Source organism: Polyodon spathula, chromosome 4 (assembly GCF_017654505.1).
Source record: "Polyodon spathula isolate WHYD16114869_AA chromosome 4, ASM1765450v1, whole genome shotgun sequence".
In the NCBI taxonomy this organism is placed as follows: Eukaryota; Metazoa; Chordata; class Actinopteri; order Acipenseriformes; family Polyodontidae; genus Polyodon; species Polyodon spathula.
This window is the reverse complement of record NC_054537.1, coordinates 7,664,166-7,686,820: the sequence shown is the minus strand read 5'-3', so window position 1 is coordinate 7,686,820 and position 22,655 is coordinate 7,664,166. Positions and strand designations below refer to the sequence as shown.

Genomic DNA, 22,655 nt, shown 5'->3' with positions numbered 1-22,655 from the left:
CGGATTCGGACATAAAGCGGTCCTGGAGTTTTTACAGCTTTTATACAGCTCCCCATTTTTACAGTCTAACTGCTCATGCCTTAGCTGCATTATACTATATTATAGAATTACTGTTTGTTTTATTTCGTACTGCACATCAAACAAAAATATACAAAACAATTCAAAACAAAGCATTAATATTGTACTGTTATCATACAGAATGCAGCAGGTTTGTGCATTTGAGATAGGAGAGAAGACTCATTAAATGAACTGGAGACTTAAGTTGATGAGAAGCAATTACTCTCCACAGTACAGGGTGCTGCTTTTTATATGAAAAATGAGAAAAAGTGAGCTGCGTAGAGAATTTATATTAGACCCTGACACCCACAGTAGAAAGAGGGAGTGGTTGTAGTATTTGTTAGCCTATTTGTTTTTCTATGGGTCTCTCGCTATGTCACAGCCATCGATATATAGCGGATTTGTATTGGACCCCGACACCCATGATATTCTGTATATAGTGGGTGGTGTAATTCATTCCATGTTTACCTTAATGTTTAAACCTTAAAACATTAGATGGCACGTGAAGATCTTGTATTTGTTTATGAAGGTGTTCTTATAATCTTACGGTAAACAATTAAACACATTTCAAATAGCATTTTCTTGTTTTGTTACTGTCTCCTAACTTTGTGGTTCTTATCTTGGTTACTCAAACACTATTTTAAATAGGCTATGCTAAGGGGCTTTGACTAAGATTACACAACACACTAAGATTTTCTATTAGTACGACAGCAAACATGTCAACCTGAAATAGAGTTTTTGCAACAGTCAGTTTAGTAGTGTGACATTATATTGGGTCTTGTGAAATATGCATCAAATAAAGCTAAAGAATAAAACAAGGTTGAGGACAAAATGACGTAAAATGTTCCGAATGTTAATAAAGAAAATGGATTTGCACTCTGAAATAAACATGCCTTCTGAAGATATTGACTTACAGTACTGAAAAGTCCAGGTGTCAGTTAAAATAATAAGACACTGCAGTTGGTCACATAATTCAGTTGAGGTGATACATGCTCAAATGTTTCCATATCTTAGAGAAACAATGACTGCTCTCTAAGTACTGCGGCATAAAAGATGGAAGGTTGTGACAGACCCAGAGGCAAAATGGTAAATTTTTAGCAGTATTGGTTTATAACAAAAACAAACAATAACACGGCTCACAACAGACATCCCAGGGCTCCTCCCCCTCTTGCTGTGGGTGCCGCCATTGTGGTTGCTGCTGCTGCCTCCCCATTTTCAGTGTTTTTTTGTTTTTTGTTAAACCTTCTCACTTCCAGATCTGTTGGGCTCCCTCTCCCTTATATATTAGTGACGTGACAATTAATCAATAAATATCCCCACATTCCACATGTGGACAATTAAACACACACACACGCACACCGTCACTAAGGTATACAAGGTTTGACAAATAGCACTATTTAAAACCACTGCATTGTGTTATGGCTGGTGACAAAAATATTAAACTTGGGCTACAAAGAGAGAAACTCCCTCCTCGTTATTCGCCACTTGCTTTGAATACAATATAACACACTATAATACTATATAGAAATTAAAACTTTTGACTACAACCGTATATATATTACATACACTCACTCCAGAGCCTTTGCCATTTTCTACTGATAATATCTTACAGCCACGTCAGAAATTGAACATGTGTGCAAGGCAAGCACCCACAGGCATTTTTCAGCTGGGAATACTAACTTCCTTACTTTCCTGTTTCTAAAAGTTTGACAAACAGTGTATACACGACACTGCCTAAAAAAAAAAAAAAAAAAAAAAGATTACTTCAAGTACTTGTGGATATCGTCCAGGCACCATTCCACCTCAAATAACCGAAGCAATTAAAGGAAGAAATAATCAAAACTTTAAACACTTACATACTTTGACTTAAACATTAGCTTCTGCCTATAAATGACATCATTCAGTATCAAATAATGTTCAGTCGCCATAAGAACGCCAAGTGCAATACACACTGAGTGCCCCACCTTTACAGGTCTGTGGTCAGAAGCCATAGTTATGACACAGCACTCTGTACGCCCACTGTCCTAGAACGGTAATCGCCAGTATTTTTTTTTCTGTTTAAAATATGGATACTCGAATGTGATTCTCTCCACCCACCCCCCATCAGAAATTATCTTGAGCTACATATTTTTATTCTTCCAAAAAAACATCAGTTAGTCCCAAGCAACGACAATTAATTCATCATAAGAAAAAACAAACAAAAAAAAACAAGGGTTTATATGTTGCTTGCTGTTGAAAGTTGAAATATTGTGCCAGTTTTGTGAGAAGGTGCGGAACAGTTTGGGTTTTTATACCATATAATATATACAAACATTTTTATATTTCAGGACAACTTTGGAATGTTTACCATTCATTATTCAATAGTTGATATAAAGGAGTGACTAAAATGCATACGTTTTGCTCTTTTTCTGTAAAACTAAGGCTTCAGTAATGTTATAAAAGTACTGTAATCAGATTGTCAAAAGCTCCAGCTGGTGTGTGTGTAATTCAGACCGCCAGGTGTTCCTCTGCGTGTTCTCTGCAGACTTGTAGAAGACATCTGTAAAAAGAGTTTAAGGGTGGTATGAAACCTTGCAAGGTATTCCTTGGAGGACCAACAGATCACAGGTTAACCACAGCACTTACGCTTTCTTCTCTCTAATGGTATTTGAACATGTTTCTAGAAAGAATGTCCATCTGAACATCAAAATCACCACTGTATTGAAATTACCGGAGGGATTGTGTAATGTGGTTTTTAGCATTTCCTGTTGAGCGAGATATCTTCTTTCTGTTAGGTTCCCCCTTTTGAAATATGACTCTTCCTGACCTAACACCGTACACAGAAATCCAGAAACCTGCCCCTGCAATGAAATTGTAAGTATGACCTGTAACATCCACACATGCAACACTAATCTTTAATGTATATGGCTCCTGTTAAAATCCCATCCCTACAAAGTCCATGGGGCCAGTGTGTAATTGACAATCAAGTTGCAATTACAGTGATTGCATGAATAGGCTTTTGTTCTCATTGAACTGTTGTGCTCAGTTATTTTACATCCGAAAGTAGCACTCAGCTCCGTCTTGTTTCACGGTACTGTTTTGTTCTGGTTCATGATGCTTTAGACTTGACCTGTATGTAATGTGTCTGAGTGGTTTTGGACTTATCCATCTCAGCCACGACACCATCAGAACCAATTAAACACTATTTGAAGGACCAAGACCAACTTCAGCAAACATCCCCAAAGAATTATGACATCACTTAACGAACAGCTACAAATAATATCAAAAGAGGCAGTTTTGGCACAAAATGCAAAGGCAGCTATTTATTTCTATGTCTCTCTCTTTGAAGTTGCCATAAAATTAGGACTTTTATCAGGACCATTTGGGAACCCAACCCCTCTGCTCAAAAAAAAAAAAAAAAAAAAAAATTTAAATACATTTGACCACCTGTTTTTCAGCATCTGACAAATTATAAATAAAACAAATCACAATAAATCACAAACACACACACACACACTGAGGCACTACATAGTCACACACACACACAAACATTTCAATTTAAAAATGCACCACAACAACAATGCTCCTGCAATAAATACAAGTCATGTTGACTTTGAAATTCAGCATTTCCTTAAGAAGATCCTCGTTTCCAGCACCCCAAGGCATCAGCAACAACAGAAAGGAGAAACCTTAAGCAAATGCAGGTCTTCTTGGAACATAAGGAAATATTTAAATGTGAAATATGTTACCAATGTCTTGTTTCATAGCTTGATCACAATATTTCATGTATGGTTTCTAAACTACGAAACAAACTGAAGTTGTTTTCCTCCACATATTCTTCTGCTTTGACTGTGCACCTTTCCTTTTTTTCTGCTGTATTTTCAAATCTGAATCATGATCTAAAGTCAATATTTAAATAGAAAAAAAAAAAAAAACAACATGCATTTGAGTGTGGTTTCCTCCCTTTGTCAGACAATGAAGCGGAATGCAGCAGACTGGCTAGAGAAACCCTAACCCACACTTAGCCTTGGCTGACTACTTATGGAAAAGCAATAAAGGCCACATGGAGAAAGTGGAGAAAGGCCTGCTGCCTCACATGGACCTACAGTACTGTAGTAATCTGTAAAAGGATAGTCCACAGATTGACATCATGGCAGATTCCCACCTCATTCCTGGCTTCCCAGCTCACAATGACTAAAATGTCAATCACAAATAAATCCCCATTCAAGGATAATGTATGAACACCACATTCTAGTGCAGGTTTTGCTATCATGAATAATTAAGTCACCATGACCAGCATCCACAATACTAAGAATTGCACATCATTTATAAAAGATTTCCATGTGCCAAGTTCAATAATGCTAAACAAAAACAGACGCGCGCATTCCAAAATATATCCTAGCTTGAATAAAGAAGGCAAACATGTGCTAAATGAACAGTAAATGGAATAATATCTTGATCCATGTAAAAGTATAACCCAATTAGGGCAAGCCTTGAGGCAATCCTCTCAAGACAAGTTTCATAAAAAATGGATCAATGGCTTTCACGATGTAGTGAATGTACAGAGTAAGCTTGCCACTTTTATTTAGGGCACTTTCATACCTAGTTCACTTGCAATTGATTTGAATCGTGGTTCACTTGCAAACAATTTTTTTTTTTCAGTTAGTATCACAATAGAAAAAACAAAGCGACCTTGAGTTTCTTTTAAAGTGCATTCCAATTGGTTTGTTTGAATCACTTGCAGCTTCATCCAGACTACAGCTCTATTGGTTTTGGATTGCACTTTCCAAACACACTCGGCTCTGTTGCTGATTGCGAGTGCAGAAGTTCTCTCTGGAAAAGCTTTTTCCATCATGCTCAACATGGAGAATAATTTACGTGGATGTGGTTGTGCTGCTGTCCTGCTGTCAGTGTTATTTTGGTTTATTTGGTGCTAACAAATCATTGCCAAGTAACATGTCGAAAGAGCGTCAAGTATTTGTCGGAAAAACACTGTTCTTTAGGAGGAAATGCCGAAGACAATCATGATTAAGAAAAAGATGGACATTCAACCAACTGCTAATACTGATGATGATTATTACTACTGTTACTGATTATTATTATTAGCTTGTTGTAAATGTTGTACAAGTGACAGTGTGGTGAGATACATACAGATGCAACAGCAGCTGGTTTACTAAACTCAGGCAGAGCGGCTCAAATGCTAGTGACTAATGTCAGTACAGACAATACTGCTTTGTCTTGGCACAATATTTCCCTGAGAGTGTATGTGGCACAATTATAACAAAACCAGATGTAATACATGTGCTAACTCCTTATTCTTTTTCATACTTTTCTTGGCTTGTGACAGTTTTGCTACTATGCTGGAAGAACACGCTTGCTGCAGTAGTTATTAAATCTCAAACACTATTAGCGTAATTTCATTGAATAACCCCAGGTTGCACCAGTTAGTAAATCAGCCCCATGGTATTTTTTGTGATGTGCTGTTGTGTACATGTGATATTATGGTGTTCTTGTCTGGTGTGTATGTGTGTGTTTTTTGACAATCCCTACATTGTGTATGCGAGACAAGGGGAGACGCTTTCCTTGGTGCTTGCTGAAGTGCATCACTTCCACGATTTGCTTCGTTGTTTGAAGCGGTTCATTTCCAAGTGAATTGGAATACGTTTTATTTCACATTGCAAAAAGCTGAAAACGGAGCAAAGTGGCAAATGTACCAAGTCCACTTCCAAGGGAACCGAGACGACCATTTCAAGTGATCTCGGTTCACTTGGTTAGATGCGCATCCTGGTGCGATTACATGGCTCTCAGAGGTTTCACATCTCACTCCAAGAGAACCGAACCACACTCAAATCCACATCAGAGAGTCAAACAAAACAGGTGTGAAAATACCCTAAGAGTCTACCAACTGGACAAGAATTGCCACAATCCGATTTATAACAATTTAAATGTATTATCAAGATCATTATCATTCAAGAAAATGCATGACCCTTCATATGTGGAGACACACGCACAAACGCACACTACAGAAGGACACTTTTTAATGGGGAATTCTCCAAGAATGGGGAAACAAGGTAAATGTAGTATCTAGATCGTATCGTCAAGACAGCTGAACCTAATATTGTTGTACGCGCTTTTATAAAATGATGTACTGTACTAAGAATGTGAAGGTCACTACCTGCAGTAACATTACTGGGGTTTGGATTAGTGAGAGCCTAGTAATCAGAAGCAGTGATTACTCAAGGCGTGTACCCCAACAGCCCCAGATTAGCACTAGTCTTACCTAAATTGACATTGGGCAGTCCAAGATTAGTGCTAATCTGGGTCTGTGAAACCAGCCAAACATGTACTGGGGCTATGGAAATCCAACACCATTTGTACAAAACACTGTCAACAGAAACGATAAATCAAATCAAATGAGGCTTGAATGAAACTGCAGAGGGAAAATATTATAAAACAAAATTGGAACTCTAGTTCATTACTGACCACTCCTTCATACAAGACACTCTAATTAAAGGCTAAGTAGAGGGGAAAGTGCATGAAAAGATCAAAACAGACGCAAAAGCAGAAATGACTAAAAAGAAAGGCTTGTAATATACAGATACAGTATATTTATACAAACAAAATGTGTCATTTAAGCAAAGTAGACATGACAAACCAAAAAGGGTCCATTAGAGGTTTTTGTGGTATGAAGAAATTCACTATTCTGGCTTATTTTCCATTCCAAAATTCAAAATATAATCACCTTAAAATGTATACTAAAAGCAACCAAAAAAAACTTAAATACATACATTGATAAATATAAATCACGATCAATCAGATAAAAATGTATAATTCTATACAATGTCCTGGGAAAAGTATTGGACGATTAGCGCTGTTTTGTTGTTATTTATTTAATTATTGTCAGACTCATTATTTAATATTTTGGTGTCCCTGAATAGATAATGGGTCTCCTCTTCAAAAATATGCACAAGGTTTTAAATGCAGAATGACTGATGTTTTAATACCCAAATACCTTCAAAACATAAAAAACACACACATACAGCAGCAGTAAAATAAATCATGAATTAAAAAGCAAAAAGGCTAATAAAAATATATTCTCTTTTTTTATAATTGATGGAATTCTTATCTAATAGCATCAGACAAAATAAGTCACATTTACATTTTACCTGTAAAAGGTGTTCACAAGCAGGACAGCAGAGAAAAGAATAAACAGACAGTGTGGAGAAATGCTCACCTATGTAGAATCCGTTTACATGGGGACCACTTTCAGCATCTTCTGGTTGAAGTGTACAAATCACACACAGAGGAACAAAGGCCAGGAAAAGAAGCAGAAGAGTTAGAAGCCCAGACACAAATGCATAGACACAGTGAGCACCCAATACAAGTATAAGCAACAGACGTGTACTTCCCTCCAAAAGGCACGTTGGCTTTTAAATTTGAATCTTTGGGAAAGCTGTTTGTTACACAGTTACTTCAAAGTAACTGTAACATCTCGGCAATCCAGTAAATTGCTTGTTATGTCCGCTTGCTCACAGGATCTGGCAGGACAGTATATACTGTACAGCACACACCTCTAGATTGACAAGGGTATATCCAATTGTTGTTGATCTGCTGTAAGTGCTGCTGCTGCTTAGAGCAGTGTTTCTCAAACTAGTTTACCGATTGTGACCAACTCTTACTAATGTGCACATCACATAGTAAACCAATAAGCAACGTACGTCAGAGATGGCAGAAGACTTCGTCCAATAATATGCAAGCTTAAATAAAAGGCACCAGTCACATAAACAGCGTCTAGTAGAAACTGTGACATGCCAGGACGTGCCATCAGTAAGATTAAGGTTACGAAGGTGCATGGTAATAAAAAGAAAAAATACATAATAAAATAAAATTCGGAACCTTCTCATGCACCACCCCCCCAGGTATATTATGCACATCCCAGTTTGAGAACCACTGGTTTACACTCACCAGAGAGGGTTTGAATAATGTAAAGAGCTCAAATAGAAATGTAACTGTCATGAAATGGGATATAACCTCTTCTAGCCCGAAGGACCTGAGCCCTGTGTGCATCAGGCCTGCCCAAAGGATCAATACGAGTGACGCACAAGGCTCAGCGCCAGCTTCTTTCAGGCCTGATGCGTTGGAGTGAGGGTAATCGTTACATTTCTATTTCGGGGAACCAGGGTTATGAGAATAACCCAACGTGTCCTTTCAAGTACAAAATGTAACCAGTACCAAATGGGATACAGTGCCCAAGCCTTCCTAAGCACCTGCAGGAAGATAAACTGCCTTCAGCATTCTGGCTGAGGACCGATAAGGGTCCATGGCATATAGTCCACAGTACAGTGTATATGTTGCAAGGGTACACTGAGTAACCTTAGGATTTAACACCAGAAGTCTGAAAAGGGTGTATGGCTAAGTACCCCAGTACTTAATGTGGAACACGATAAAAATGTGTTAAAAAGCCAAGACTGCTCTTAACACTTTGGTCCCAAAAACAAGGTTTTGCTGATTTACGACACTCAGGTCGGTAGAACATGGTAAAAGTATGAGGTGTGGCCCATACTGCAGCATTGCAAATGTCTGCAACAGATGAGTCTTGGAATAATGACCAGGAGGTTGCAAGGCCTCTTGTGGAGTGACCAGTGATCTTTTCTGGTGGGGGCAGGTTGGCTAGATCGTATGCAATCCTGAACGTGTCGGCAGTCTACCTCGACAGCCGCTGTTTAGACAAGGCTTGTCCATGGAACTTAGACCCCAAGCAAATAAACAATTGCTCGGATTGCTGCCAACCTGGGTGCAGTCAACATAATACCCCAGTGCCCTAACTGGACAGAGCGTATGGAACTTTCTCTCCCTGTCAGACTGGAAAGGAGGTGGATGGAAGGCCTCCAATTCCACTGACTGGTTGATATGGAAAGCAGAAATGCTTTTAGGGAGAAAAGCTGGTTTATTGCAGAGCACAACCTAGTTCTGGCCTACACAAAAAACAACAGGCTTTCCCCACTGAGAATGCTTGCATTTCACATACCTGCTTAGCAGAGGTAATAGCAAGGAGGGAAGCTGCCTTTAAGGACATTCTGAAGCATCTCAATGACTTTGTCAGATAACCCGAGACGGCTCAAAAGTCTCTGTTCAGGGGCCTGACCGTAAAGCAGCAGAGCTGTTGGTCTAGATGCCAAAGAGTCCCTCGCTCCTGGCTCAGTTTGGTTGCGATGGGCCGACAGCTCCCACGGCTGACCGAACAGGAGATGTCCCAGTGTCAAGAACCAGGTTCTCCTGGGCCACTAGGAGCACCCAAGCCCGATCTTGCTGGAGCTTCTTCACGCACAGTGGAAGCAGTGGCAATGGTCACAGCGACTCCGACCTCTTCAAACGGCCTCGGTTGGGTAATGCCTTCACGAACACAGTCTTGCAGTGGAAGGGTTTCATGTAGTAATTCTCTCCATGGAGCGGACGCTCTCCTCCTCGATGTCAACACAGCAAGCTTTCGTTCAGCACCCGTCTGTATGGCAATGGCCGTGCAGTAGCCTCGAGCTGTGGCACAGAAGCCTTTTGAACTGTGTGCAGCCTCCCAGGGCAAATTCCTAAGGCTGCTGGCTCGTAGAGCCTGTGGCTGCTGCTTATGAGCAGGGCACCGATAATTCGCTGATCTTTAAGTTGCACACCATGAAAATGGTTCTGTGCATTAGCTCTAGCAGGAGCTGCAGTGGCCCAAATCTGTTTCTTGGGCCGAGGGTGCCTGTTCGCCAATGTTTAGCCGGCTTACGGGGAGGAGGCGTGCCAACTCCTTGGAAGACTCCAGAGTGTTTTAGCATCCACTGCCAGCCTAAAAGTATGTCCAGGTGTTACAGGTGCATCCAGTAATGACGCTTTGTCCTGGTCAGGCACTCGAGCCTGACTGATCCTGAGCAGGCCAGAGCTGCCTTCTTGCCACCACCAATGCATCCATGTACCTTCACAATGCCTGCCCATTGTACCAAGACCACCGGATCAGGTGGTTATTGACCAGGCTCAGCTCGTCTAACTGGAGGGATGAAGGCCTATGGTCAGGACAGAGATTGAGGCAGCATGGACTGGTAAGCCACCAGTATGCTACTGTAGCTACCAAAATGCAGAGGCCATATTTTCAGCATCATCTCAGTGACACGGGATTGCTTACTGGGACATGGAAACCTCAACAGGTGGTAACTGGGCAAGGCCCAGCTTATCTGCATTGTGCACCCTATAGAAACTGTCTTCGCACCAGCTTCGACAAAAGGGACTGCCACTGGTTCATAGCTTCAAAAAGCCTTTCCATTTGCCCTGCAACCTGGTCAGTACCAGAATGCCTGCTGTGGTGGCTCTCTGAGCCAGATGAAGAGGAGGAGGATTTAGAGAAGCACAGGCTCTTAGTCAGCTCCTACCCCTAGATGATCGCTTCCTAGTAACAGGGAGTTGGGACTCTGCTGACCACACAGTACGGAACGAATGGGGCGAGTCATGCTGCGCTGGTATCAGAGATGCAGAGCAATCCCTGGAACAGCGGGCCAGCCTGCTTTCCAGTGTCCTCTTTGCAAAACGAACGCAAGGGCTGCAAAAGCTGTGGTCCTTAACTGCTCTTCCTAGGCAGTGGGTGCCCCTGTAGTGCAAGGGTGAAATCCAGGCATTGTGCCTACTTTGGTACCGATCAGTTCAAGAGTACAGGCTCTGGTACCGATCAGGTCAACAGTACAGACTCTGGTACCGGCTCTGGTACAGACTGTCCAGATCACTGGTACAGGTTCTGTAACCAGGACAAGTGGCGTGCAGATGAAGACCTGAAAAAGCCACTGGCAACTGCAAGCATGCACTGTTAAACGGACAGGGGTTGTAGATCGCCTGCTACTAGAATAATCTTGTAGCCTTCGTTGTCAAAAAGCAGACACAGCAACAGTCAAAAAAGCCCTTAACACTGGCCATGTCTGTAGCACAAAAGCTGAGCAGGTCCTGTCTGTGTACATAAACAGACGCGCATTGTGTTTCTTAAAGAAAAACTTGATAAAAATTATATATAATATTTATATAAATAAATAAGTAAAGGTGCTAGCAAGAATTATATCAACTCCCAAAGAGCTGAGCAGCAAGGGAGAGAGTGTGGAAGCTTAGCTGCAACAAGGGACTGAATCCCAGGGAAGGGACGGGGGCGAGTCGCTGGCTTCCCGCGGTGCACAAGGCCAAGGAGGGGACTTAATCAGTACCCAGGCAAATAAAACAATTATATGGATACTTTAGATGCAAAATTATTTCAAATTATGAAATGAGAGAGAAACTGAATATCGACTTTTCTCCTTAGTTTTGACAAGGCCAGAACTCACTCCTGTCTCAGGTGAGCTGAAAGAAGAAATGGCGCCGAGCCTTGTGCGTCACTTTCCTGTGGTCAGAGACGACATCTGACATATACAGTGCTCTTAAAAGGAGCAGCTTTGACTGAAGTCCTCAGGTAAGTCAGGAAATAAGAGATTATATCCCATTTGGTAATTACATTTCGTACTTGAAAGGGAACTACAAATGGTTGATCAAATCTTTACATATTATACAAACCTCTGGGAGTCTAGTAAAAAAAGTTTACAGCAACACCCCAGTTGAACACGTGTGATGCATTTTTAAACATACAGATCTCTATCTATACAGTATGAGATTTTACCAAGTGCGACAGAAAGACAAACAAACAAACAAACCAACCATGAGAAATCATGAAAGAAGCAACACAAGACAGCAAAGCACCTTTTCAGGTTTCTGACATACATGAGAAGCACTACTTCAAGACTATGGACATTTGATCCCAAACCAGTGGATTGTTCTCTACATGTCTACTGGGTGAGACTGGATGAACAAGCAGTACCTTCCATTTCTTCTGCGAAGCATATGGAAAACAAAATGAAAGTCATTAAAACAAATGTTTAAATAATACTGAATTAAAACAATGAATCAAAATAAAAAAATGACACCTACCACTTTTAACAGTCCCCTCGTCTTAGAAAAGCAAGAAAAAAAAAAGTGTTTTTGTTAAAACAAAAAAAACATTACGCAACAAACAAAACTAAACAAAAAAACACAATGGACAAATTTAAAATAATCTACCGATGCTACTGTAGATTAGTGATTAAACTCATCTACTTTCCACCCAATTACAAATGAGAGTAGAAACCGAATGAAAATCAACCAGGCAGCGGCACACTTGTGGAAATTCCCTCACCTTTACAAAACAGATAAAACTGAAAACAATAGGCACCATGGATGAGCTTCACTGCATGTAATAATCAAGGCTAAACTCCTGCAACCCATTACTGCTCAACCTTCAGCCCTGTCAAATTGGTACCATGCATCAAGCATTCCTTCCCCTTTTGTCTCCATTTAAATTATCTGCTGAATGTGGCACGCCAGCTGCAAGATGCTACTAACTGAATAAACTGGGTTACATCTTGATTGAATGAATAACATTTGGCTGCAGTTAAAAATGTCCTTTTGTTCATGTGCTCCCAATTCCATGAAACAAGCTTCACACTGAAATATCTTTTGTTGCTGTTGTTTTAGTTCATCTCCAAGATTTACTGCTTTTAGGGCTGCTTGCAGTGTCACCTGGTGCCATGATATCAACCAGAACCATCGAACAGACTGCATTTAAAAGAGAACAAAACTGTGTTCCCCAAACTACATCCATCAGGGACATTGCTGGGATGTCAAAACCCCAGATCTCTATCTCTAACCTGCCCGCCACCCCAGAGGTACTTATAAATAAGGCTTCTGATTTTCTGTGTTTTACCCCAATTTATCTATTTTAATAATGAAGCCACTTGTGAATCTCAATCATATGTTAATAGCAAAATTGATTTAATTAATGCTTTAATTTTTTTTTTTCAGTGAAACTAAATAGGCTTTTAAAAAAAATCAGCCAAGCCTTAATTTTTCATTTACAAGCAGAACGTACAAACAAGATTGCAGCATGTTAAGCGACCAAGCTATTAAAGCTATAAAGAACAATAAAGCATTTTATGCTGAACACACTATTACAATTTGCTATGTGTAACTGTATTTGCATTAATAACGTTGAGTTAAATGGGCTTTTACATCGAAAAGCAGAAGTAGTTGTTTAACAGAAAAAAGCATAAAGTAATTTTACTATTAACAGGTTCCTCAGTTGTGATTGAGATACAAGAATGACTTAACTAGTATCAACTGAATTTTTAAAAAGGACAGTAGAAAAGTGGTAAAACACTGAAAATCAGACACCCTACTTAAATAAACGCTCAATTCCACTTCATAGAAGTTTAATAGATTGTATTCAGTGGAATTGCCCTCTGACGTCACAGCCCGGATGTGTGCAAAACTGAGCAAACCGTGTTATTTAGGAGTACAGAACAACATGGGCAATGTCTCTGAATAAATTGATCATGTGACGTACAATTAACATGGTTTTCTAGGAAATCTTTATATGATCTGACTCCTCAAAAGTTACACTATTCTAAAAAGGCAAACAAGCAGAAAACACTTTAAATGCTATCTTTCTTTTAATGGCTGTACTTCCTTGTTCCTCAAATTATAAATGTTACTCCGGGCTCCTGGGGATTGGTGGCTTAGGTTGGCCAGGGTGTCCTCGGTTCACTGCGCACCACCGACCCCTGTAGTCTGGCCGGGCACCTGCGGGCTTGCCTGTAAGCTGCCCAGAGCTGTGTTGTCCTCCGACGCTGTAGCTTTGGGCTGGCTGCATAGCAGGCTTGCAAAGTGAAAAGAAGCTATCGGCTGAATGCACACGCTTCAGAGGACAGCGTGCGCTCGTCTTCGCCGCTCCCGAGTCAGTGCAGGGGTAGTAGCGGTAGGCTGAGCCTAAATGCAATTGGGCATTTCAATTGGGTATTTAACATGTAAGGGTCATGTATTTGGGGGTCCCTGGTATTAAGGCACTGGCTGTTGATGGAGTTACATTCTTTTATATGATCCAACATTCATTTCAGTACCAAAAGGCATATTTGACCCCACTGCCACATGAAGGCTGAACAGTTCCTGACTGGGTTAGGCACTGTGGACTGCGACCTGGCCCTTAAGCACTGGGCAGCCAGTTTGAATTTAGCTTGTTTCACCAGTGGAACGCACTTGTGAATTCAGTTAATGTAGGACCTTCAGGGCATCGCAAAACCACAATGGAATTGTGCAAAATTAAACACAATGACTGCATCCGTTTTGAAAGAGAAGAGGGCCCCATACTAAATATGCATTAACCCTGGCTCACCATCAGTGGCCAAGGCTGCTCCCCAGGGAGGGGCTTAGGTACACTGCCAGGGCGGTGTGGGGGTGCGCAAAACACTGGCCTGTTGTTCATTTGGATTCAGTCTTTATTTAACTTCTGTATAAAAAATACAAATAAAATAAAAAAAAATAAAAAAATTGGATGTTTCAGTAGGCGCTGAGAGAATTGTTAAACTGTTTAACAAATAGCAAATGCCAAATGCTTTTTTTTTTTTTGTTTTTTTTTACTGAAACAAATCCATATTTTTTAAATCAATGGTGTTATATTTATATTGCAAAAATAATAATAAACAAGTCTACAGACGTGACAAGTTGAGCCTGCACTGTGTTTAAATTGGTACAGTACGTGACCCTTCCTCAGTGATTACAGAATCATTCATACTGTGGCAGTGTAACATATTGTGCAACTTTAGGATTCTTTTAAAGTTTTACAATCTGATTGTCATAAAAACAATGCATAAAATAAAGTAGAAATTAAAGGTTTATAATAAAACAATAAACTATTACGTCACGTGCACAAAATGAAAAATAACAAGCAAAAACTACTTTGCTACAGCCTGCAGTCTTTTTTTGTATTTTGAAACCAGTTCCTGGCATCTTTCCAGAGACATTTTGCCCATTGTTCACACATACAGCTTTGAGTTCTGCAATAGACTTTGAATTTCCTTTTTGCAACAGCAGCCTTTAAGTGAATCCACATCATCTCGATTGGACTGAAGTCTGGGGACTGAGATGGCCAATCCATAACTGTAACCTTCCTTTTTCTCCAGAAATTCCTTTGTAGACTTTGCAGAATGCTTAGGGTCATAATCCTGCTGGACTACAAAGTGTCCAATAAGCCTTCTAGCACTGGGTAACAAATGAGAGTGCAAAATGTCTTGATATTTTGCAGCATTCATTAATCCTTCTACAATACAAAGGTCGCCAGTGTCTGAGGAAGAAAAACAAGCCCATCCCATCCCATCCCATCACACAACCTCCACCACACTTAACACTGGGCATGATGAACTTTTCTTTAAATTCTTCTCTCTTCCTCTAAACATAGTATTGCTTTTTTAGTGAAAGTTCGATTTTGGATTCGTCTGACCATAAAATTTGGTTGAAGAAATCATGAGGCTTCTTCAAGTATTCAGTGGAAAGCTCCAATCGCTTTCTTTTCTGTATTGTTTTTAACAAAAGTTTGCATCTTGGTTGTCACCCATGGAGATTCATCTTGTTAAGGTATCGTTGAATTGTTGGCTCATGAATTTCTTCACCATCTTCTCTCAATTCTTGTGTCAAATCTTTTGAAGTAATCCGAGTATTATGCCGGGCTGCTCGAATGATTCCTCTTCAAGATTTTGAAGAAATCTTTCTTGGTCTTCCACACCTGGAGCTAGTTGCAGTAGTTCCTGTTCTCCTGTGTCTGTCAATAATAGCCCACACAGTGCTTTTTGGTAAGCTGAGTCTTTCTGTTATTTTTCTGGTAGTTTCTCCTTTTTTGTTTAGTTTTATCACTTCCATTTTGAGATCATTGCAGTACTCTTTAGGTTTAACCATTTGAAATATGTTTATTGCCCAAATACTTGTCAAAGTATGAAATTAGTTTTTGCATGTTATATTTCATTATGCATGTTATGTAATAATGGTTTAATTGTATAGCTGAATCTTTAATTTATATATTTCAATACAACAATTAGAAATTATAGAAATCACTTGCTTTGTGGGTTTTCTATTTTTTTTTTTAATACTTTTAAAAATGCTCAAATACTTTTGTCTTCAACTTTATGTATGCATGTACTGTATGTATGCATGCATGTATGTATATGTGTATGTATGCATATATGCATGTATGTATGTATTTATAAAATTAGAGATCGGCACAGGTACACGGAAACCTGGGTTTTAAATTACCCAATGTCACCTGGGTCTCTTTTTACTACCTGGGTTTTGATTTATTAATTTCAGAATTTAAAGAAAATGTAGAAAATATGACAATACAGTTGAACTGCAGGTCTCTGGCCGGCATAATAAAGACAATGTTAAAACAAGCTTTTAATGCATTAACCCTTTTCTTAACTGATAGGATATCAATGTTTTACAGAAAACAATAAACACAGCGAGCTGCAAGTACACCTCAATAATAATAATAACTGCTGCAACTATTCTCAGGAACTAAATTGGATACAAAACATCAGAACAGGGCTCTACAGTGCTGCTAATTTGGTCACATATGAGAAAAAAAGGTTGACTACAAAAAAAAATGTCAATTGTTTTTAGCTGACAGTACACAGAACAAACAGTCATAGCTCAATGGTAATGCACTCTGAGAATAGAGTTTACTGGTGTCCACTGCCCTCTGTTAATCACACATTAACAAACCCCACACCCTGCCACTTTCACTGGTTTATCAGTGCGATGGCTACTCGTTTCCAGACAGTCTGAAAACCTGTCAAATCAAGATAAGGAAAATAAACTATTTTCATGGGATTGGAGAAGTTTCAAAAGAAAACCGCATGAACAAAATTCAGATATGCTGGCGTCTTAACAAGAAATGAGCCATGAAGGTATTTTTTTATTACTATTATTTTTATTATAATTATTTAGATTTTTCCAGTACTGAAAAAGGTTACACAAGAAGGGTCTAAATGTACCTGTACTATATAGTACTTACATTTGTATCATGAACATATGCGATTTATTTTTAATCAGTACCCAAAAAAGATCAGGGTACCCGGTTCTGGATTTTCTACCTGTACCGACCTCTCTCTCTTATATATATATAAGAGAGAAAGAGCGACTTAAGATCCTTTAAACATTCCAAATAAAATCCAATAAAATTCAATAAAGGTAAAACACAACCAAAATTAAGATTCCTACTGCCTCAGCAGAATTAAAACATCCTAAAATACATCATGTTCTCCTTAAAAACAGATTTTAAACAGAATAAAAGGATCATAAAAAAAAAAAATCAATAAAAAACAGTGTTTTCTTTCAGTTAAAAACAGATTAAAGCCAAAATTAATAAAAACACTTGAAAACAAAACAAAAACATTTAAATTAGAACAAAAACTGGAGCTCCCCCTCCTCACTCACATCACACAAGGCGTCTCTCACACACCACCTCTCCTGGAAGTCCTCCAGATTATTATTTAGTTTAGAAAATTAAAGATCCACTTTCATCCGGCTGACCACCAACACCCTGAACTGCAGCATGGCATCAGTCAGCCTGGTCCCTGAGATCCTGTTCTTTCTGGACTTTAAAATGGCTAATTTTGCCTGACCCATTATAAAATTAATTAAAACACACCTACCTCTCTTTTTAAAACTGTATGGAACCCCAAAGATAAAAAGCTGTTTATTGAACTCCTCACCCAGGTCCTGCAGGAGCTCCTGCAAGAGATGGAAGAGTGGTCCTAGCCTAACACACTTGCTGTACATGTGGAACACTGTCTCCTCTGCAGAGCAGAAACAGCACTCTGAGCTATTACTGGAATCAACTCTGTGGAGAAACCTGCCGGTGGACACAATATAGTGCATGATCCTCCAGTACAGGTCCCCCCGCTTTCTTGGTGAGGGGCAGTTTATACAGCACCCTCCATACTGGCCTGTGCCCCTCCTCTACCTCCAGACATGCCCTCCACCTTGAATCTACCAACCTCTTCAACTGGTGAAAATGTGATATCTTCACACACAACTGGTAGATTTTCTTACTCCCTGTTGTGTCAAGAGTTAAGTCTTTAACTGTGTTAAAGTGGAGTAGCATTCCCTCATTCCCTCCATCCCCCTCTCCTTCACCTACTGCTGGACACACTAGCAACCTTGTAAAGATGAAGTCTTGCCTCTGCCCTGTGCCGCTGGACATCTCCTCCCTCAAAGCCTCCCTGAGCTCGGGGGAGAGAGAGCTTCTCAACTTATTAACCATTTTCTCTGCCAGCCTCTCAGAGTGCCAGCCCAGCCGCCCAGCCAGCTGTGTAGCAGTTAACCAGCAGGAGAGGTCAAGGTTGATCAAATGGCTCAGTCTGATCACTCATGCCCTCACAAAACCGGCACAGAGCGTCACTGACTGAAAGAAACGCACAGGGAAGAGCGGATTGAAGAATAAGGGCTCCTCCAACAGGACCTTGCCTGTCAGAGACCCCTCATCTCTCTCCATCCTCACTGCCCTCCAGGCATCTAAAACACTCAAATAAAAACAAGGGATACCTATTTTAGCTAATCCAGTACTCTCAATTAAAAACAGGTGTTTGCCTATCCCCAGCCCCCCTACTCTGCTGAGAAAAAAACAAGCCAGCCCCTTCCACTGAGCCTCCTCCCCAGCTTACAGGAGCCTCTGAACCGCCTGCGGTCAGAAGGATGCTACCCTGCTGGCAATGCTGACCAGCCCCTGCCCCCCCTTCATGAGTGGGGAGATACAGGACTGCTGGCCACAACCAATGTCTCCCACTCCAGAAGAACTCCAGCAGTATTCTTTGGAACTCTTGCATCATACCACAGGGAGGGTCCAGACACACCAGCCTGTGCCACAGCATGGAGGCCACCAGATTATTAAAACACCAGGACCTTTCCCCTAAAGGACAGCTGGGCTAGCAGTCCCCTCCATCTCTGTAGCCACCCCCTCACCCTGTCCCACCAGGCCCTCCCAGTTTTTCTGCACATAAGTCTCCACTCTGAAAAACACACCCAACACTTTTACACCAGGGCCAAACCCAAAGGCTCCCAGAGTTTTAAAAAGGTATGTGTGGTTGACCCTGTCAAATGCCTTCTCCTGATCTAAAGAGACCAGCCCAACATTCAAATCACATGTATTAGTCATTGATAAAAAGTTTCGAATTAAAAACAAAAATTATCAAAAATGGAGCTTCCCGATATACAGTAAGTTTGGTCCATGTGAATTACAGCTCCAATACATTTTTTTAATCTATTGGCTAGTCATTTTGAAATTATTTTAAAATCATAACATAAAAGCGAAACAGGTCTCCAGTTTTTTAACAAACACAGGTCTCCTTTCTTGGGCAGTAATGTGATTACTGCCCTCCTGCAACAGAGGGGCAGTTCTTTATCCCGGAGGCTCTCTCCCAGCACCTGCAAAAAGTCCTCTCCAATCACAGTCCTGAATTTTTAAAAAAATTCAGTGGGCAGTCAGTCAATGCCAGGAGCTTTTCTGTTTGAAAGCTGTGTAACAGCAGTGGTCAGCTCCTGATATGGTAGCGGCTTATCTAATTGATGTTGTTCTTCTTCTCTAACGGTGGGCAAATCCTAAGCTGCAGGTCCATATCCTGTTGGTCACATGGCTCTTTACTATATAATTCAGTATAAAATTTTACAGCCTCTCCGCTAATCTCCTCCCGGCTGTACAGCTCCCTGCCGCAAGGTATCGGGATGCAATGCATCTGCCGGCTGTCTGCTCTCCTACTTTCCAAGCCAAAAAAGAAACTGGAGGGGGTGTCCATGTCTTTCAGTTCAATGAAGCGAGAGCGCACCAGCGCCCCCTTCACTCTCTCCTTCAGCAGGCTGCCCAGCATGTCTTTCTGCTCCCTCAGGATTTGCAGGGTCTGCTCCTGGTGGTCTATGTCCAGGCTGCTCTCTAACTGGAGAATTTTAGGCTCCAACTCTCTCACCGCTGCATTCAATGACCCAGTTGAATTGAGTGTGTATTGCTGGCAAAAGATTTTAATCTGTGTTTTGCCAATGTCCCACCACTGCCTCATATTTTTATAGTGTTTTTTCTTTTTTCCATATGTTCCAGAATTGCTTGAATTGCTTTACAAAAACTGTGTCCTGTAATAACTTTACATTAAAATGCCAGTAGGAGGTGCTGGGAGAGTCAGTGGTAGGTATTACTGTAACTAACAGGCAGTGGTGGTCAGAAAGGCTACTGGGAATGATCTTGGCTTTAATGAATTTATTCAAATGAGTGTGTGACGTGTAGAAGCATTCTAACCTTGCTCTATATATTTGTTGTGAGCGACAATGAGCCCAGGTGTATTGCCTTGCATTAGGGTGCAGACACCTCCAGACATCAACCAGACCACTGAACTGAAAAACTGCAGATAATTCACTGGAGGACTGGGGATTGGGCTCCTCATTGTTTCTATCCATAGTAAAATCAAAAATGGTGCAGTTAAAATCCTCCCACTACCACAAAATCATCATTATCAACACTTGAAAGAGCTTGCTTTAGTTTGGTAAAAATTAAAATACGTTCCCTCCCCTTATTTGGTGCATAAATATTAATGTCACCCAACCTTGCTCTCACTTTTAATAAGCTCCCCTTTTCAATCTCTTCAATATCTAAAACTGTTGCTCCTAGGCTGGGCTTAAATAAAATTGACACTCCTGCACTAGTGCTTGAGCCATGGCTCAATACACATGACCCCTTCCACTCTGCCAGCCACGCCGCCTCATTCTCACTGTCTGAGTGCGTCTCCTGCAGCAGCGCTACCCCCGCCCGCTTCTGCACTAAAAACTCACACAGCTGCACTCTTTTAAAAGACTGTCTGCAGCCATTCACGTTAAAAGAAATAAAAACGCACTTTTCCATAGCGGCTAAAAATATTAAAACTGACAGCATAAAACAAGCAACAATAAAAAAATTCTTAAGAAATATCCATTAAAAATATTACTATTTGGCAACATTAGCGATCTTTTTCTTAATTATCTGAACATATTTTTTAAGACGGTACCTTTTTTGCTGGTCAAATTCCTCTAATGTTTCCTTTCGTGTGACGATGTGTGCTAAGTGGAGGAACAATCTCAGATCTGGGAAGAAGTTTTCAATTTCAACCCCCCTTTTTCCTTTTGTATTCTCCAAGAACTGTTTAAATTCATCCAGGGTACAAACTTTTTTCCCCCCTGTTAACGGGTTGGCTATTGGGGATGTAAGCGAGGAGTCCGAGAGCTCCCCCTCCATTTCCTCTGCTCCGTCCTTGCTGTCTGTGTCGCCATCCACGACTGTCCGTTCCTTCACGGCTCTCTCCACCTCCACCGCCCGATCTCCTCTTCTCCTCCCAGCACAGCCGTCACCGCTAATTCTGCCTCTGTCTCCACTTGCTTGGGTTCAGAGAGAGCTGGGTTTGGAGCCTGTCACTGTGCCACTCCCCTCTCCCTCCATATCAGGAGGAACAGAAACCCCTGCCTGAGACTGCAGGCTCCCCTCCAGCACAGACTCGAGGCTCTGCTCCGTTCCCCATTCGCTGTTAGGCAGATCTGCAGCTTCCTTATTTTTTTTTTTTTTTTTTTTTTTTTTTTTTTACCATGACTCATCATTTTCATTAACTTCATTTTGTGAAGGACCGTGGCTGTGGTGTCGGCGGCTCCATTCGATTCGGCGGCTCCCTGGTCTCTGCAGACTCCGGCTGCCGCTGCGACGGTCCTGCTCACCCCCAACATCCCCAGCCTCCTCCCTGCCATCAGTACCCTGCTCCTGCCTTTCCTCATTTCTATTTTTTCTCAAGCAGGCTCTCCTTTGGTGTCCCTGTTCCCCACAGTTAAAGCACCGCATTGTGCCTGAGCTGACAAATACAACACAGCCCATACCCTCCACACTGAAGCTTCAAGCGACATCAATCACCTGCCCCGGGTTATTCAGCAGTAAAAACGCCTGTCTCCGAAAAGTAAGGACGTGCTTAACATTGGCATTTCTACACCCTAATGGAATGTTTTTAATTGGGGACACCAGCTTGCCATACCATGCAGGTTCATTCTCCAAGATCTCATTTTTTAAAAACAGCAGCACGTTAACCATAATAACCTTGGTAACAGGGGTTACTAAGGGAGACACTTGAATAAAATCTCCTTTCACTGAAAATCCTTCCTCCACCAGTTGATTGACCAGCAATACCTCTTTTAAAAAGATAACAAATCTCTTATTCATATGGGAAGCCGACACTATGTTTTCATAGCAGACTACCTCTCCTACTGCCAGCAGGCACACCTCCACCGACACGCCGGTATCCGGCAAGCAGCTAACCCCATGTCGGTGGCTGAGAGACCCCAGCCCGCCAGAGTGAGATCCCATAACGGGATCTATACACACACACACCACACTACTCAGTAAGCAGTAAAATGCAAACCAAAACAAACAAAACAAAGATATATAAACAAAGCTAAATGATTAACAAATAATTATAGAATATTGCAAAAAATGTTAGCAAAAAAACACCCTCCTACTGCACCAGCGTTCAAACGCTACTGCCTCCCTGCAAGCTCTTCCCACAATCCTCCACGAGAGACAGAGAGAGAGAGAATAACAGATGGTTTCAGTGCGTTAAAAGGAAAATAATTTCATCTACGGTTTCTGTGAAGTCATAAACTACGAGATCGACTGTGTAAAAGTCGCCCCCCACCCCCCCTTTTTGAGACAACAATTTCAGGAA

The 22,655-nt window shown here is 41.0% G+C and overlaps 1 protein-coding gene across 5 annotated transcripts in view; it reads right to left on the bottom strand.

Moving 5' to 3' along the window:
• Positions 1 to 22,655, bottom strand: part of LOC121314110 (MAGUK p55 subfamily member 7-like) — a 147,647-nt gene that overhangs the window by 20,797 nt on the left and 104,195 nt on the right. For 2 of the 5 annotated variants that reach the window (XM_041247025.1, XM_041247021.1), the window contains 3 exons: positions 12,007 to 12,027; positions 11,897 to 11,908; positions 7,271 to 7,312 (listed from right to left, as the gene is read on the bottom strand). The exons of 1 other annotated variant lie outside the window; for it this stretch is intronic. In XM_041247025.1, the coding sequence (XP_041102959.1) occupies positions 7,271 to 7,312; positions 11,897 to 11,908; positions 12,007 to 12,027 (75 nt within the window). The remainder of the gene's footprint in view (positions 1 to 7,270; positions 7,313 to 11,896; positions 11,909 to 12,006; positions 12,028 to 22,655) is intronic. 2 more of the 5 variants (XM_041247022.1, XM_041247023.1) reach the window with 2 other exon arrangements.